This window comes from Phoenix dactylifera, chromosome 6, assembly GCF_051530095.1.
Source record: "Phoenix dactylifera cultivar Ajwa chromosome 6, Ajwa_hap1_PhDact_Kaust_v1.1, whole genome shotgun sequence".
In the NCBI taxonomy this organism is placed as follows: domain Eukaryota; kingdom Viridiplantae; phylum Streptophyta; class Magnoliopsida; order Arecales; family Arecaceae; genus Phoenix; species Phoenix dactylifera.
In genome coordinates this window covers 30,192,723-30,209,301 of record NC_143195.1, presented here as the reverse complement: position 1 = coordinate 30,209,301, position 16,579 = coordinate 30,192,723, and the positions used below count along the sequence as shown (strand labels likewise).

The 16,579-nt window shown below is 41.1% G+C and overlaps 1 protein-coding gene across 1 annotated transcript; it reads left to right on the top strand.

Moving 5' to 3' along the window:
* Nucleotides 1–9,559: 9,559 nt before the first annotated feature.
* On the top strand, nucleotides 9,560–10,726 carry LOC103702768 (heavy metal-associated isoprenylated plant protein 45). Its single transcript, XM_008785327.5, has 3 exons — nucleotides 9,560–9,951; nucleotides 10,099–10,174; nucleotides 10,254–10,726. Exons 1-3 carry the CDS (start codon nucleotides 9,904–9,906, stop codon nucleotides 10,574–10,576), a joined length of 447 nt encoding a protein of 148 aa, XP_008783549.1. The 5' UTR covers nucleotides 9,560–9,903; the 3' UTR covers nucleotides 10,577–10,726.
* Nucleotides 10,727–16,579: the final 5,853 nt, after the last annotated feature.

Here is a 16,579-nt window from a genome sequence, read left to right as displayed (position 1 = left end):
TATATATATATATATATATAACCTCTGAGAAGCCCTAAAGCAAGAACAAATGGAGTCCCTACCATACCAATAACAAGACAAGGATAGGCATAGGCTTGCGTGGCTTGGTTGCGGTTCCATTCTCCTTTGTCTCTCTTTACTTTGATCTCCTTGCTCTTCTTTTTTGTTTCACTGCTGTTGATGGAGACGTGGTTATGGTAGTTTCAATGTGATGGCTGGTGAGAGTCCAATTCTGTAGGCAGGAAAGGTTTTATTAGTGGAAAAGAGTGATGAGACGTGTCATGATACACTTCAGTGGTTTAAGGTTTTCGTTGCTCTGCTGACACGATGAGGGGTTTGGCTCCCATGTGTGCGGTCGTGTAAAGGGGATCTTAGCTCGGAAAGTTGGGAAGCATGTGGTGGCGGTCGGGTAGGTTGAGGATGAAAGCCTTTAGGAGATCTATTAGTATTCCCTTCTCCTTTTTCTTTCTGTCTTTCTAATATTTTAGATAATTAAATCCGCCAAAGAAAGGTGAGGGTGAAAGTGGGTGACCTTGGATTTGGATAGACTAGGATTCGGTCTTATCTAAACTACTACATTAAGGGAGAGCCTGATACAGTCATGTGTGGTTTTCTATAGTTATGCCATTAGGAGCAGCTCAATGCATTTGGATGCTTTAAGGCGAACTCACTAAGATGGACATTTTTTCTTTCCGTTTTATCTTTGAGACATTTTCTCAAGTGAGCCGACCTAAGTTGAACTTACTAAGGAGGGTTTTTTTCTTTTTGTTTTATTTTTGAGGCCTTACCTGCAGTTGGCCTTCTTTAGGTCGGGGCTTTAAACGACCGCCTCAGTCGCCTAAGGATTGGGTTGGCTCTATATGCCATATGAATCTTCATGCTATGCCTTGAAGGGAAGCACAGAGGTGGGTGGAGTACACCACACCTCTTATTTACGATCCAATGGTGCCTCACATGTAACAGAGCACTGCGGTTAGTTTGAGATGGAGGCATATGGATTGAGATGGAGGAAAACTGCTCAGCCACTAATAACCATACCGTTCTTTGATTAGGTTTTCTACCATTAAGTTGCAAATGGAAAGAAAAAAAAATATTTGGTTGTCGAAGTGGTAAAACTTTTTTTTTTTTGTGATGATCGTTGGCTGCATAACATGGTTGGCAGGGGCTAGTAGTGGATATAATGACTGATAGCTCGTTTACTTTTTATGCATTGTATGAACTCATGCGGTGTATCTATAGAGGGTAACAAGAAAAAAAATCCAGATAAGGGGTACAAGGCCTAAGAGTAAGAAAAACTATTTAGCTTTAAATTACCATATTATGATTAGGCTGGGGTGGATCTCGGCTACTATAATTGCGGAAAGGAGAGCAAAGATGACTCGGTTACTTATGAGTGAGAAGGAGAGCAGGACTTGGTTACAATGATCGGCTGGATTCAACGAAATATTCGAACTACTGAATGATCTTGTATGTGGTCAATCATTCTTTGGGTTGGAAAAAAAAGTTGCCCAGAGCATTTCAAAATTTATTATTTTTTAATTTTTTTAATATATTCATACTAAAAATATATTAATTATCCATTGCAGAAAAAAAAGGGTAATTGACTTTTCCATCCCTCTAAAGACTCCACTGTAACAAAAAGTCCTTGTTAATTAAATCTAAAACAACCGGTCCAGAAACTTTCCAAACTGTAATTCCCGGTCCCTGAGCCCCTTTTATTTTAAAATAAGATACCGAAAATGCCCCTTCCCTCATGATCTCCCATCCTTCCGAAGAAGAAGAATTTCAGAGACTTTCCAAACTGTAATCTCCCAGCCGCGGCTGCTGCCGACCGCGGCCTGCCCCCTCCCGCGGCCGCCGGCGGCCCGACTCGCCTCCTCCCGAGCCCCCTCCCGCGGCCACGCCGCCGGGAATGCCTCCGCCCCTGCCCCCATGGTGGGAAGGTGCCGAAGAAGAGGAAGAAGGGCGTCGTCCCGCGTCCTGCGGCTGTCGCCGGCCACGGCCCGCCCTCCTCCAGCGTCCGCCGTGGCCCAACCCCTTTCCGGCGCCGCCGGCCTCGCGGGAAGAGAAGAAAGAAGAAGAAGGGAAGAAGAGAAAAAAAAAGAAAAAGAAAAGAAAAAAGTTTGAACTGGGGTCGACTCCTGCGCTGCTGGGGTCGACTCGTAAGAATCTTGGGTCGACTCGCTCACTTCTACAACAATTTTCTAAGAACACTTAACTGTGTGCACAGTCTTGTTAACTGTATTCGCAGATAACTTAACTGTGTGCCGCCAGCTCGCGGAAGGAGAAAAAAGAAGAAAGAAGAAGAAGGGAAGAAGAGAAGAAAAAAAAAGAAGAAAAAAAAGAAAAAATAAAAATAAAGTTAAATAAGCTTGAAACAATTAAATAAGTTTGGAACACACTTAATCTAACATGACACACGGTTAAATAAGCTTGGAACATATTTAAATCATCCCGGAACACACTTATTCTACCCAGAACACAGTTATTTCGACTCTGCACACAGTTAAGTGTTATTAGAAAATTATTGTAGACTAATGCTGAGGTCGACCCCTAAAGAGCTGGGGTCGACCCCTAAAGAGCTGGAGTCGACCCCTGAAATCAGGCAGAAAAACAGCTCTCTGGAAAGCCTGAGAGAGTCGACTCCAGGTTTGTGAACACAGTTAAGTGGTCTGTGAACACAGTTAACTTGTCTAGGAACACAGTTAACTTGTCTAGGAACACAGTTAAGTTGTCTGTGAACACAGTTAAGTTGTCTAGGAACATAGTTGTTTAGGAACACAGTTAAGTTGTTTGGGAACACAGTTAACTTGTCTGGGAACACAGTTAAGTTGTCTAGGAACACAGTTAATTTGTCTAGGAACATAGTTAACTTGTCTAGAAACACAGTTGTTTAGGAACACAGTTAACTTGTCTAGGAACACAGTTAACTTGTCTAGGAACACAGTTGTCTAGGAACACAGTTAAGTTGTCTGTGAACACAGTTAAGTTGTTTAGGAACACAGTTATCTAAGAATACATTTAAGTTGTTTGGGAACACAGTTAACTTGTCTAGGAACACAGTTAATTTGTCTAGGAACACAGTTAAGTTGTTTGGGAACATAGTTAACTTGTCTGGGAACACATTTAAGTTGTTTAGGAACACAGTTAACTTGTCTGGGAACACAGTTAAGTTGTCTAGGAACACAGTTAACTTGTCTAGGAACACAGTTGTTTAGGAACACAGTTAAATTGTTTGGGAACACAGTTAACTTGTCTAGGAACACAGTTAACTTATCTAGGAACACAGTTAAGTTGTCTGTGAACACAGTTAAGTTGTTTAGGAACACAGTTATCTAAGAATACAGTTAAGTTGTTTGGGAACACAGTTAATTTGTTTAGGAACACAGTTGTCTAGGAACACAGTTAAGTTGTTTGGGAACACAGTTAACTTGTCTGGGAACACAGTTAAGTTGTCTAGGAACACAGTTAACTTGTCTGGGAACACAGTTAAGTTGTCTAGGAACACAGTTAACTTGTCTAGGAACACAGTTGTTTAGGAACACAGTTAAATTGTTTGGGAACACAGTTAAATTGTTTGGGAACACAGTTAACTTGTCTATGAACACAGTTGTCTAGGAACACAGTTAAGTTGTCTGTGAACACAGTTAAGTTGTTTAGGAACACAGTTATCTAAGAATACAGTTAAGTTGTTTGGGAACACAGTTAACTTGTCTAGGAACACAGTTAATTTGTCTAGGAACACAGTTAAGTTGTTTGGGAACACAGTTAACTTGTCTGGGAACACAGTTAAGTTGTGTACCCCGGAACATACTTATTCTACCCCAGAACACAGTTATTTCGACTGTGCACACAGTTAACTGTTATTAGAAAATTATTGTAGACTTATGCTGAGGTCGACCCCTGAAGAGCTGGGGTCGACCCCTAAAGAGCTGGAGTCGACCCCTGAAATCAGGCAGAAAAACAGCTCTCTGGAAAGCCTGAGAGAGTCGACTCCAGGTGAGCAGGGGTCGACCCCAGGTCTGTGAACACAGTTAAGTTGTCTAGGAACACAATTAATTTATCTAGGAACACAGTTAACTTGTCTAGGAACACAGTTAAGTTGTCTGTAAACACAGTTAAGTTGTCTAGGAACACAGTTGTTTAGGAACACAGTTAAGTTGTTTGGGAACACAGTTAACTTGTCTGGGAACACAGTTAAGTTGTCTAGGAACACAGTTAATTTGTCTAGGAACACAGTTAACTTGTCTAGAAACACAGTTGTTTAGGAACACAGTTAAATTGTTTGAGAACACAGTTAACTTGTCTGAGAACACAGTTAACTTGTCTAGGAACACAGTTGTCTAGGAACACAGTTAAGTTGTCTGTGAACACAGTTAAGTTATTTAGGAACACAGGTATCTAAGAATACAGTTAAGTTGTTTGAGAACACAGTTAACTTGTCTAGGAACACAGTTAACTTGTCTAGGAACACAGTTGTCTAGGAACACAGTTAAGTTGTTTGGGAACACAATTAACTTGTCTGGGAACACAGTTAAGTTGTCTAGGAACACAGTTAACTTGTTTAGGAACACAGTTGTTTAGGAACACAGTTAAATTGTTTGGAAACACAGTTAACTTGTCTAGGAACACAGTTAACTTGTTTAGGAACACAGTTGTCTTGGAACACAGTTAAGTTGTTTGGGAACACAGTTAACTTGTCTAGGAACACAGTTAACTTGTCTAGGAACACAGTTGTCTAGGAACACAATTAAGTTTTCTTTGAACACAGTTAACTTGTCTAGGAACACAGTTAAGTTGTTTGGGAACAAAGTTAACTTGTCTCGGAACACAGTTAACTTGTCTAGGAACACAGTTGTCTAGGAAAACAGTTCAGTTGTTTGGAAACACAGTTAACTTGTCTAGGAACACAGTTGTCTAGGTACATAGTTAAGTTATTTAGGAACACAATTAACTTGTTTGTGAACACAGTTAACTTGTCTAGGAAAGCCTGAGAGTCGACTCCAGGTGAGCAGGGGTCGACTCGTGCTGTTAAGGGGTCGACTCCAGGTCTGTGAACACAGTTAAGTTGTCTGTGAACACAGTTAACTTGTCTAGGAACACAGTTAACTTTATTTTTATTTTTATTTTATTTTCTTTTCTTCTTTTTCTTTCATTTTCTTTTTTTTCTTTTCTTTTTCTTTTTTTTTTTCCTTCTCTTCTTCCCTTCTCCTTCTTTCTTCTTCCTTCTCCTCTCGCGAGGCCGGCAGCTACGGAAGGGGGTCGGACGGTGGCGGCCGCAGGATGCCACCGGGGGGGGGGGGGGGGGGGGGGGCAGCGGCTCCTCTTCTTTGGCACCTCCCCACCGTGGGGGCGGAGGTATTTCCGGCGGCGCGGAAGGGGGCAGCGGGTGCGGGAGGGGGCGGGCGGCGGGCGCGGCGGCGGGCGCGGGAGGGGGTGGGCCGTGGCCGGCGGCAGGCGCAGGAGGGGGTGGGCCGTGGCCGGCGGCTGCCTTTTTCTTCTCCTTCTTCGGTGGGAATAGGAGAGGCGGGGGCATTTTTGTCCCATAAAGCAATGTTAAAATATATATGGACCGGTTGTTAAACAACCGGTCAGGGATTTAATGTTAAAGTTCGGCCAATAAATGGGCCGCTGAGCAAGTTCCCCAAAAAAAAATAATATAAGAACTCCCTTCTCCCTGTCCATAGGTCTTTTTTCTAATGTGACGTTCACGTAGGGGGCGGCCGCCTTCCTCTTCCCATGTTCTTTAATTCCGTTTAAACGTGTAAAAAAAAAAAACAAAAACAAAAAATCCTGCAAAATTCTGTTTGTAAAGTTGGATCAAAAACGGAAGTTTTCCCGAGCAAAAAAATGAAGCTCTTTAATTCCAGCATTTTTTTTTTGTGTGATTCAGTGCAAGTCGAAGCAGCAAAAAACAGAAAAAAAAAAAATAAATCTGAGGTAGCGGTTATCTCCAAGGAGAAAATGTGAAGCGGGGAGATGTAGGACAACCTGGCAGAGGATCTCGCCAATACGGCGAAGAAATTCGCCATCTTATCATGGATCAGAAAGCGAAGGTCAATGGGAAATAAAATTCAGAGGGTAAGCGATTAAACAAAAAAAAAACTACGGTCACAACTATGATCCGAGAGAAAATGGAAGAGAGAGATGAAAAACAATGGAACTAGTGAGGGTTTTCGATGTTTCCGAGCAGATTGAAGAGGAAAAAAAAGGGGAAAAAATCTATGGTTGTGGCAGTGAACTGAGAGGAAAAACGAGAGAGAGACATGAAAAACAATGGATCCAGCGGGAGACATGGCTATTTTTGAGTAGATCTAAGAAGGAGAATAAAGGGCCACCAAGGTAGTAGCCTGGTGGTAAGGAGGCGATAATTCCGCCCAAGTTGCCCGGGTTCGAAACGCGCGGGCGTCGATTAAATTAGGGGACCGGATGCCCCACGCTCGGCTGGCTTGTTGGCGGTTATGCTTTCCTTCCACTTGTACCAAGGTGGCGCTGGGGTGACGTACCCACACGTGAGGCGGTGAACCCAGTGGGGTGAGCCCACGGGTCGGGGAAGGCACGCGAAACCTGCGACCTGTATCGAACATTCCCTAGTGGAAGGGGGGCCCAGTAATGGGGCTGCTACGTGGGTGGGCTGGTCCCTCCCCCTCCCCTCCTATTTTTTACCAAAAAAAAAAAAAAAAAAAAAAAAAGGAGAATAAAGGAGAGGTGAAGAACATCGACTTTTTATCGTGCTTATCGAAGAGGAGAGGCGGCGTAGAGAAGGAAAAAGAGAAGGAAGAAGATTCGGGCAACTAGCTCGCCAAAATCCAGCGATGCCGGCTCCGAGATGCTGCTGGTCGCAGCCGATATGGTCAGCAATGAAGCGGCTCAGGTTTTTTTTTTTTTTTTTCCTTTCTTTTCTTTTTTTTAAGCTAAACAGATGATTGAATACATCAAAAGGATTAGAAAACAACAAATAACTGAGGCTCTAGACAATTTTTTTTTTTTCTTAACTCACAGGACACTTCCAGAGTAACTAGATGGGCCACTCAGTCCATAACTCAAATATTTCGAAGCATGTGGTGGCATCCGAATGTAGCTTTGAAAGGGTGGATATTCTTGGAGGATGTTTCTGCCACTCTAATTAAGTAGATCATGTGTGGGCGTACAAGGCCAGATCTACACTCACTGGTCATAAATGTATGCCACTTGCTGGATAGTTTCGACTCATTCTGGGTTGCTCATATATTTCGGAAGACGAATAGTGCAGTTGACTTGGTCGCTTCCTTCACAGCTCATCACTCCGAGGCTTTTTTTATTAGATGACACTGGCTTCATTCCGCAGGGCCTAGCTCATGTTTTGTTTTCTGATTGCTTGTGGCGTACTCACAACTGTGTGTAGTGTGGCACCGGTGCACCAAAAAACAAAGGGTGGATTGGCGGAAAATCACCGCCGTCCAGCCTCCGTTTCAACTGAGGAATAAAGGGGAAAAAGGGATTGCTCTGGTTCCAAAGGAATCTTTTAGGGCTTCGGGTTTCCAGCGAAGGGCCCAAACGCTCTTCTACATGTTGAGAGTTACCATCCAGCGAGGCCCGAGAGTGGGGCCACCTTCCACCGTGTGCGTTCTGGGTTGTTGCCACGTCATCGAGCCGTTTCCTCCACGACTGCTGTTGTACACGTCGTCCTACGTACTGATAAAGGCCAGAGGAGTTCTGATGGGACTTGGTGCAATTGTGCTAACAATAATTTTTCATTTGTTAGGTTTATAAAAAAATTCTTCCTTATAGTTATATTTTTGGTTGTTTAGTTATCTATGGGTCTCCTGCCAGGGCTTTCAAGGGAAATGAGCTTCCAAGTTACATCATTTTCTTTTACTGAAGCTTTGACCCTTGCTCGATTCGCAAGTTACACCCTGTTCTGATTGTAGTGCACTTCAGGCTTCTAGGACCACCACTTCCGGGTTTCTTGTAGTATAGTTGCATCTTGGTACTGAACAACCAAAAAGGGTAGAATGAAGTTTGTTTTGAGAGAAAAACCATCCATAGTATGACTTGAACCAAGTAATACAAATATCAAGAAGTATGATGTTCAAAGGAAAAATTGATCGACTCCCCTTGTTAATTAGTTTTTTCATGTATACAACTAAAGTTTAGGCTCGCAATGAGCAATCAAGACATGAGCAAATATTTCAAATGCATATAAGGAAATATTATCAACATTTGTAAAGAAAATAGAAGATGTTTACCCAAGAATAAAAAGAAAATAGGAAAAAAAAGGCATATCCGGCCTCAGTTCTCCCATCACAATGCTTGTTTTTATTTTTTATTTTTACTTTTTTTTTTCAGCCTAAAGGCTAACTCATGGTTATCATTTTTTCTATGATACAAAATTTATATACAATACACTGATAAAATTTGCAAAGCCTTTGTTAATTATCACTTTTGCTCCTCCGCATCAATATTCTATGCCAGTTTGTCGTATTTTCAACATCTTTTGCTAACTGACAGTGTCACAATGAATTCCAACATCCAAATTAGGGAGTAACAGGTTAGAAACAAGAGGAAGAAGCAAGAAACAAATGAAAGGGAGCCATATATAACTCCTTGGTCTATAGATAAAGAAAGTCAACACCAACGTTACATGAACTGGGGCTTGTTCTAATGATCGCACCTCTCTACCTAACAATCAAATGTTTCAGGATCAATGGGACATCCCTAAGTATTTCAGCCTTGGTAATTAAAGTGTGGGTGGATATATCTATAATATGCTTCAAACCATGTGCATGTGTGCATATATATATATTCATGGTATATCATTGAACCCAAAAATATAGTGCTTTGACTTGGAAATTCTATCTCATAGGATTTCATTATAGCCTACTGAGTCTTAGCTCTCTACATTGATCTTTAAGGAAATATAAGCTATTCCAAGGAGTATGTCTTTCATGCCTCAATATTGGTCTTCTAGTTATGTTTCTTTGCTTCTTAGAGTACTCCATTCATTCTTATTTTCCTCTTTTTTTTTTGATGATAAAGGGAGGCTAAAAGGAGCCACCTGACTTTTATTAAAATAGATAAACTACATGACAACTTGAAAGAGAGAAAAAGAACAACTGGAAAAAAATAGGAAAAAAAATTGGAACCCAAATGAAGAATCAAACAATTGGAAGAGAGTCAGAATTATCATTGATTTTGCTCTAAATTCTCCCCAAAAGCTGTCACGAAAGATATTCTTATCTTTTGAAACCAAAACTGGCTTTCTCTCTCTCTCTCTCTTATGCCACCACTCAGTTATCGATTTTGCAACTACAAGCTGATATCGCAATCAAAACTTCTATTTGCTCACCCATTTGCAGTGCATTATTTCCAAATCTTTGTTGTCTAATTGACAATGTCGTTTTCATTCTAATATTGGTATAATTAATTAGGGATCGGCAAACTAGAAACGTAAGGAAGAACACAGTAACAAAAGAAAGGAAGCCTTATATGACATCCTGGCGTAAAACTAACGCCACAATTCCTCGTTTTCTTTCAGTTGCAGGCACAAATATTCCCTTCCAAGCCCTATACGATGCCTTCTATCAATGTAAATTTCAACATGCAAAAAATAAAATGGGTTCTTTAATTTCCTAAAGAAAAAATTCTTTCGCTTAAAGCATGATGATGTGGAGTAACAACATACCACAATCAATCACTCGTGTTTGAATGCTTCAAGAATGCATCAAGTTATATGTATGATCTTCTACCTCCATGCTCTCACGTAAAAAGTTCCCCGGGGGTAAAGTAAGCCACCCTTTGCAGCCAGAAAAGCAATGTTCCTTTTGGGAAAAGGTAATCCCCCCATTGCATCACACACATTGATCCCTCTCCCCTTTCCTCATCTATATAAAGCGCTCTAGCTCTCATAACTCCTAGGACACCATGTTCCGTTTCCAACGGCAGCGGACCTCATCGTCCAATGCCTTGACCGTAAGTATCTCAGCAACACATATCTAAGCTCATAGTTAACACTCTTCTCATTCTAAACACTCGCGAAAGCCCATTTCCTTGAATTTCTTTTTCCTTGTTAGTTCTAATTAATGTACTCTTTATCTTCTCCTCCGGTGCATGCTTGAGATTGTGGAGCTTAATGTCCACATGGACTGTGAAGGATGCGAGAAGAGAATACGGAAAGCAATCTCCAAGTTGGATGGTAAGATTAGCCAAACTCCATCAACTAAAAGTTATCATTAGGTTCTAGTCCAGGTGACTAGATGAAAATTTTCTTACAGGGGTTGATACTGTGGACATAGACATGGATAAACAGAAGGTGACTGTCACTGGATATGTGGATCAGAGGAAGGTCCTCAAGGCGGTGAGGCGGACGGGAAGGAAGGCCGAATTCTGGCCGTACCCTTATGACTCTCAGTACTACCCATTTGCCATTCAATATCTCGAGGACTCGACGTACACGTCAACTTATAATTACTACCGGCATGGATATAACTCAAGTGTGCTTGGATATTTTCCTGACCCAGCTTACTCTGTGATAGTTGATGATCAGATGGCTGCAGTCTTTAATGACGACAATGTTCATGCATGCGTGATCATGTGAAGATGGCGCTTGTGTTTTTCTAATGTTTAGTTAGTATGATAATACAAAGAAAGACAAGTGGATTTCTCTAGTGGTTCTACCTATGAAAAAGATTCATGTATGTTTCTCTCACAGAATATATTCTTGCGCTACAGCGAGGCAACAAAAAAAAAAGACAAAAGAAAATAAAAATAAAGGGTAACTAATAGATGGAATAGAATTTCTAGGGTTCTTTATGGACCCACTATCTGGCAAATTATGTGCAATTTTGTGCTGCAGGCTACCTTGGAAACATGGTAAAGAAATCAGGCTTATATATCTGGGAAACTCGTAGGTAGCTTTCATATTGCTATAGCAATGATAATAACAAAAAACTATACATATTTTCTGAGAAAACAACAATAGATGACTTCTTTGCACAATATTTCATCATAAGTTCCTTTTGCAAAGAAAGAAGATAATTAATGTACACCAATTCATTACAAGAATAGTACAGACAGAAAGGTCTCAAAAAGGCCAAAACAAATGTTACAATGATACTTGACTGCTAAAAGTGAATTGACAGTAACCCAATATTTGCACCCCGAGCTACCCAAGGTTCTCGGTTCAGAACTTGGAAAAGTTCTTTCTTGAGCAACTGGACTCGGATAACTCCAGGCAAAGAGTTTTCCCTCTTCCTTTTCCCAAAAACAAAATTAATACTAGCACTCGATGCGAAAAATACTCACAAGCCCCCAAATCACAGGTGGAATAAAACATCATAACAGTTTTTGTTTTCCATAGGATTACCATCCTTCATCTGCACGGGACCATATCCATAGTTTCTCTTGGGGGCAATGCCATCTCTCTGGTACATTCCCTTTTTTAAAGAAAAACTCCATCATCCTTGTTGAACCTTGAGGTCTTAAAGTAAGTTTGGCAGAAGTTCAGCTTATTAAGCTGATCAGGGGACTGGTATTATTGCATGAAATTAACTAGAAAGAAGAAGTAAACCAATACTCCAGAACAAGCTCAGGAGGTGGTGATCTAGTCCTGTTTCTGCAAATAAACCATGCCATTGCTACGTCTGCAAATGCTTCTGACTGAGCTGAGTCTAACGTAGGCTTGACCTGATCCAGAATTTAGACCAAGTACGGGCAAAAAATTTGGCTGTATTGTAGAATCGACTGTCGGAACCATGACAAAATTGTTCTTGGTTCTCTCATGTTCAATGTAACCTACATGACTCATGAGATCAGAAACTGCAGAAATTATGTCGATCAGAAAAGTATGGAGTTAATTTTGTCATCTATATTTTGGCAGTACAAAAACCAACTCCAGCCTTCGCCAGCAAAACTAAAAGCTGTCAAGCCTGTAACAATGTTTGATCTGTCTTGTTTCAATGGCAGTAAGCCAGAAATTAATTAACTTGGGAACAAAAATAAAACTTTATAATGCGACCTTTCCACATAACCAACTATATAAAGCTCTTTTTGATTTGCCACAAGATGCCAAGGTCCATATCCTTCTGGCGCTTAGATGAGCAATGATAGGCCAAGTTGTACGTAAGAGCATATTGGTGCATAAAACTCCTCCTTCGTCGAACAATTGGAGGCATCTTCTTTTCATTCATTTAGATTGGCATTCACATGGCTCAAAACCTGATTGCCATCCATTTTCCATCTAATGGTTTTTTCCAAATGCTTTGTCCACCATCTTCCTCGGTTCTAAAAGGACAGTACAACCATGCAGCATTTCAGACAACCAATGGATGCAGAGGACATAGGGAGCTGAGAGAGACGCTACCACCCTAGCTGATGCTTTTTGAGGGGTGGTGGAGAATGCAAGACCAAATCACAGGATAAGAGCATATATATTTGCCAAGTGGTCCCATTTTACGAGAATCTCGTGCCCTTTCTTATAGATGATCTGATGATAGGAACTGTTTGACATCACAAAGTACAAGAGATTACATACAAATCAGAGTCCGTAGATGGGAAATCAATGCAAAAAATTATGCTCTCGTCATTTGGGTAGTTGATGTTTCCATGATTCCTTGTCCTGCCGATGCAATGAGAAGAAGAATCTGAGGGAAGAAGTAAAGAAGAGTCCTTGACAGCAGACACAAAGGGAAGCACATTTACTGTGTTCCAACTCAAGTGAAGGATCTTGTGAGAGCTGATCGCCAAGGATGTATCTTTACGGACCCTATAACTTCTTATATCCACCAAAAAAAAGAAGGTTATGTTTTATTTGTACTTCTTAATGATCAGTTTGAGAAAATTGGTTTAGGTGGTAAAGTCACTTGGGGTTGGGTATTAGTCACCTAGAAGGTCGTCTCGCCTCCACCGCAATCCATGATCTCAATAGGCTCCTGGCTCATCTTCTTTTGGCAAAAAAAGATTCAATTTAGAATACTTTATATAATTTTCTTTTGCACTCGGAGGCCACAAATTAATTGAACTATTAATTAGACTTAATAATAGCATCAAATAGCTCACCATGCATGCAGCATGACTCTTTTATAAGTATATTAACTTCCTAAGGCAGCCTTACAAAATATGCTAGGCCCGAAAAACTTATTACGATCTCAATATCTATGAACAAAAAATCATAATAAATAACAAATTTGTACAAAATTACCATATTCATTCATCCAACCGAAAATGCTCTATCTATTCATCCCTTCCACCTGTGATATCAACCATAGCCAGGTATTATGCAATTTGCAATTCTGAAAAAAATTGCAAAGAAAAATATGAGCTTTTTTTAGCCCAGTAAAAATTTCTAGCTGTTATAGAAAAATAATCAAATAAACAATACTATGTAAAATGAATACCATATCAATACTCAGAAAGCTTATACAAATTACATGCACATAAACCCTCATTATCATCTTATCAAAGAAGCAAATATATATAGATACACACACACAGAGACACACACACACACACAAACACACACACACATATATATATGTATGTATGTATGTATGTATATCAAATTTAACCAATCATTCAACAATAATTTCTTATGTCATGTCATTCATTTTTCATTAACTTGATTTTCAGATTTTATAGCAATATTTTTTCGGTTTTAGACTAACCAATAGTCATCCAAGACTAATAAAATCTTATGCGTAAGCCCGTAGACGTTATTCCACGCATAAACTCGTGAAGGCTATCTCATGTGTAAGCCGATGGATGCTATTATATGCGTAAGCTCGTGGAGGCTATCCCACGCATAAACCCGTAGAGGCTATCCCATGCGTAAGCATATAAGCATTATCCCATGCATAAGCTCGTAGAGGCTATTCCATGAATAAGCCCATGGACAAAATCCCACGGGTAAGCCTGTGGAGGCTATCCTACGCATAAATTCGTGGAGGCTATTCCATGTGCAAGCCCATAGACACTATCCGACACATAAGCCTATGAAGGCTATTCCATGATAAGGTTAGTCCAAACCATATTTACCTGTTTGATTTATATGTTACTCTTGCCAAATCATTTTCCACTTACGCAGTACATTTCTCTCAAATTCAAGATAATATTATTCATATATTCATGTTTTCAAAATCTGATATATATATACTATCATGCAAGTATGTTTATACCGAAAATTATATAAAACATACAGTTACATGTCAAAACAAATTTGTTAATATAAAACTCGTGATGCAAATCCAGCAGTGCAAATCAATAAATATGTATATATATTTATGTTGGTGACTACGTACAAAGATTCTTGCCTCAACTGAAGACTGACTAAACAGAGCACCCACTTCATGATCTATGAACTAGGGAGTAGAGTATCCCGATCAAAACCTATTTGCATAGATAACTCTGCTTCTACAAAATCAAACTCGATCATCAGAAGAAAATCAAACAGTTGACTAGTAACCTAGATTGCCTATTGGCGTCCATCAAGGTCGATCACTAGGCCTCTTCTACCAATTACCCAGGTCAAATAGAGCAGACACTAGAAGAGAGAAACTAGAGATAGAATAGAGAGAGGAGAGAGAAAGGAGACTCTCTTCCTCTTTCCAAAACAGGGGAGAGCCCGTCTCTCCCTTTCCTCTTCCGACAGATTTAGGGGCAGCCATGGTGGCCAACACCGCCGACGGTAGCCACCGCCGGCCTCAGCCACGGTCATTGCCGACGGCGGCGGCCACTGTGACGGTGACCGGAGAACAGGTAAAATAAAAGCAAACGAAGAGAGAAAACTCGGGGGTTGCATGGCCCGAGTTCGAGTCCCCATGAAGAGGTGCGACGAGGGAAAGGAATTCCAAGGGCGGTGTGGGTTGCCGGCAAGGTGGCCGCAGCCCGTGCTGCGCGAACCCTGCGGCGAGGCGGCCGTGGCCTCCCATGCCGCTGTTCCCCAATCGGGCACAGAACCGAGCAATGGAAGAGGGGCAGCGCCCCATGCAGCCTCGGTGGCAGTTCCTCAGCCACAACGCTCGGCGAAGCTCGACCAAATACGACGACAGGCGGCAATGCAATTCGGAAGAAATGGGGCCGAAACAGGACACCCCTGTTTCGGATAGTATTGCGGCGATTTGCCAACCCAAACCCAAGCAAAGATGGAAACGAAACTAGGAAAAGAAAGAGAGGAAAGCGATCAATGCTTACCTCAGTCCGGCGAGGCGCTCTGGCAGCTCTTTCCGGCGACGAATCGAGGGAGGAACTCGGGAAGAAGCGATTGAAACCGGTGGCACTCTTCGAGGTTTTGCGATGGTTTCAACATAGGAGGAAGCGATCTTTAATTAGAGAGATCCCAGCCTTATCCGGCCGGTGGTTGGATTACCTCGGACTCTCTCGGGGTCCGGCACGATCGGGGAGGTTGGAGTCATCGTCTCCAGCACTCCAGGATCGGTCGACCACGTCGCCCGCGATCAAAGGGCGGATGGGCCTGGCCTCTTTAGGCCGGTCCAATATCCAAGAGAACTGGGCTATTACAATTTTAGAGGAAGCATGTATAACAATTAAAAATAGTTTTTCTCTTGTTATCATTTAATTTCATAAATATATTCTGTTTTTTTGGGCTGGTTTACATTTTTCTATATTTTAAGATGACGAAGAGTTTAATAAGATGTTGAAAATCATGTGTAAGGCATAGTCCCATATAGAATAATTGGTGAGAGGGAAAATGAATGATGTAAAATGATTGGGCTCAAAATTAATGGTTTGAGTTTTTAGGTTGAGTTGGATCTCAACATACATATCAAGTCTTCATACCATCTAATAGGATATAAAGTCATGATCCTCTCAAGGAGTTTGCATTATAAACAACAAAAATTTCTTGCAACATGCCTTCCAATTTATTTTTATATTGATTAATGTACTTTATGAGCCCAAGTGACAGTTTTGGCAATCACTTCCAAGCATCATTATCAGTTATACAAAAATTGGTGATTTGCTAGAAATTTTAGATGTTTCAGCGCAGTACTTTCGTTAGAGCTCAAAGAAACTTGAACCAATGTACATTTTTGAGAGAGTTGCCTAAAGTCAGGGCAGTTCAACATTGTGACAAGGATGACACAGACCTAATCTAGTTTCCTTTCAAGGGACAATTTTAGACTTGATCCAACCCTTGGCTAAGCATATTTAGCCATGCTTGTAAACTTTATTCAGATCCCCCACTAAGGTCATTCAGGGTGTGTCAAGTTCAACGTGACCTAACTTGAGCTTTAATTTAGTGGCCCACCCCCTCCTCGCTTCAAGCAAGGGGTCAGAGTTTTGAATCTTGAATTGTATTATCCCTTCAGATTTTAATCCTGCTGGGAATTTCTTGCGTAAAAAACCTGGATTCCAGGGTAAAAATCTTTTACAAACCTAGATATCTTATCCTATGAGGTGGGACATCGGGAGGGGTTCATCAATGAGTGAAATTTCATGCCGAAAGCCTCGGTTACTAATCTCAACTTGGCAGTTCAGACCTTTTCCCTTCTTTCCCTCTGCAAAAGATCCTGCAGAAAACCACTTAATTTTCTCCTCTTCTCCAAGTTGCTCCTATATATGACGGAGTCAGATATTTAGAAGCCCG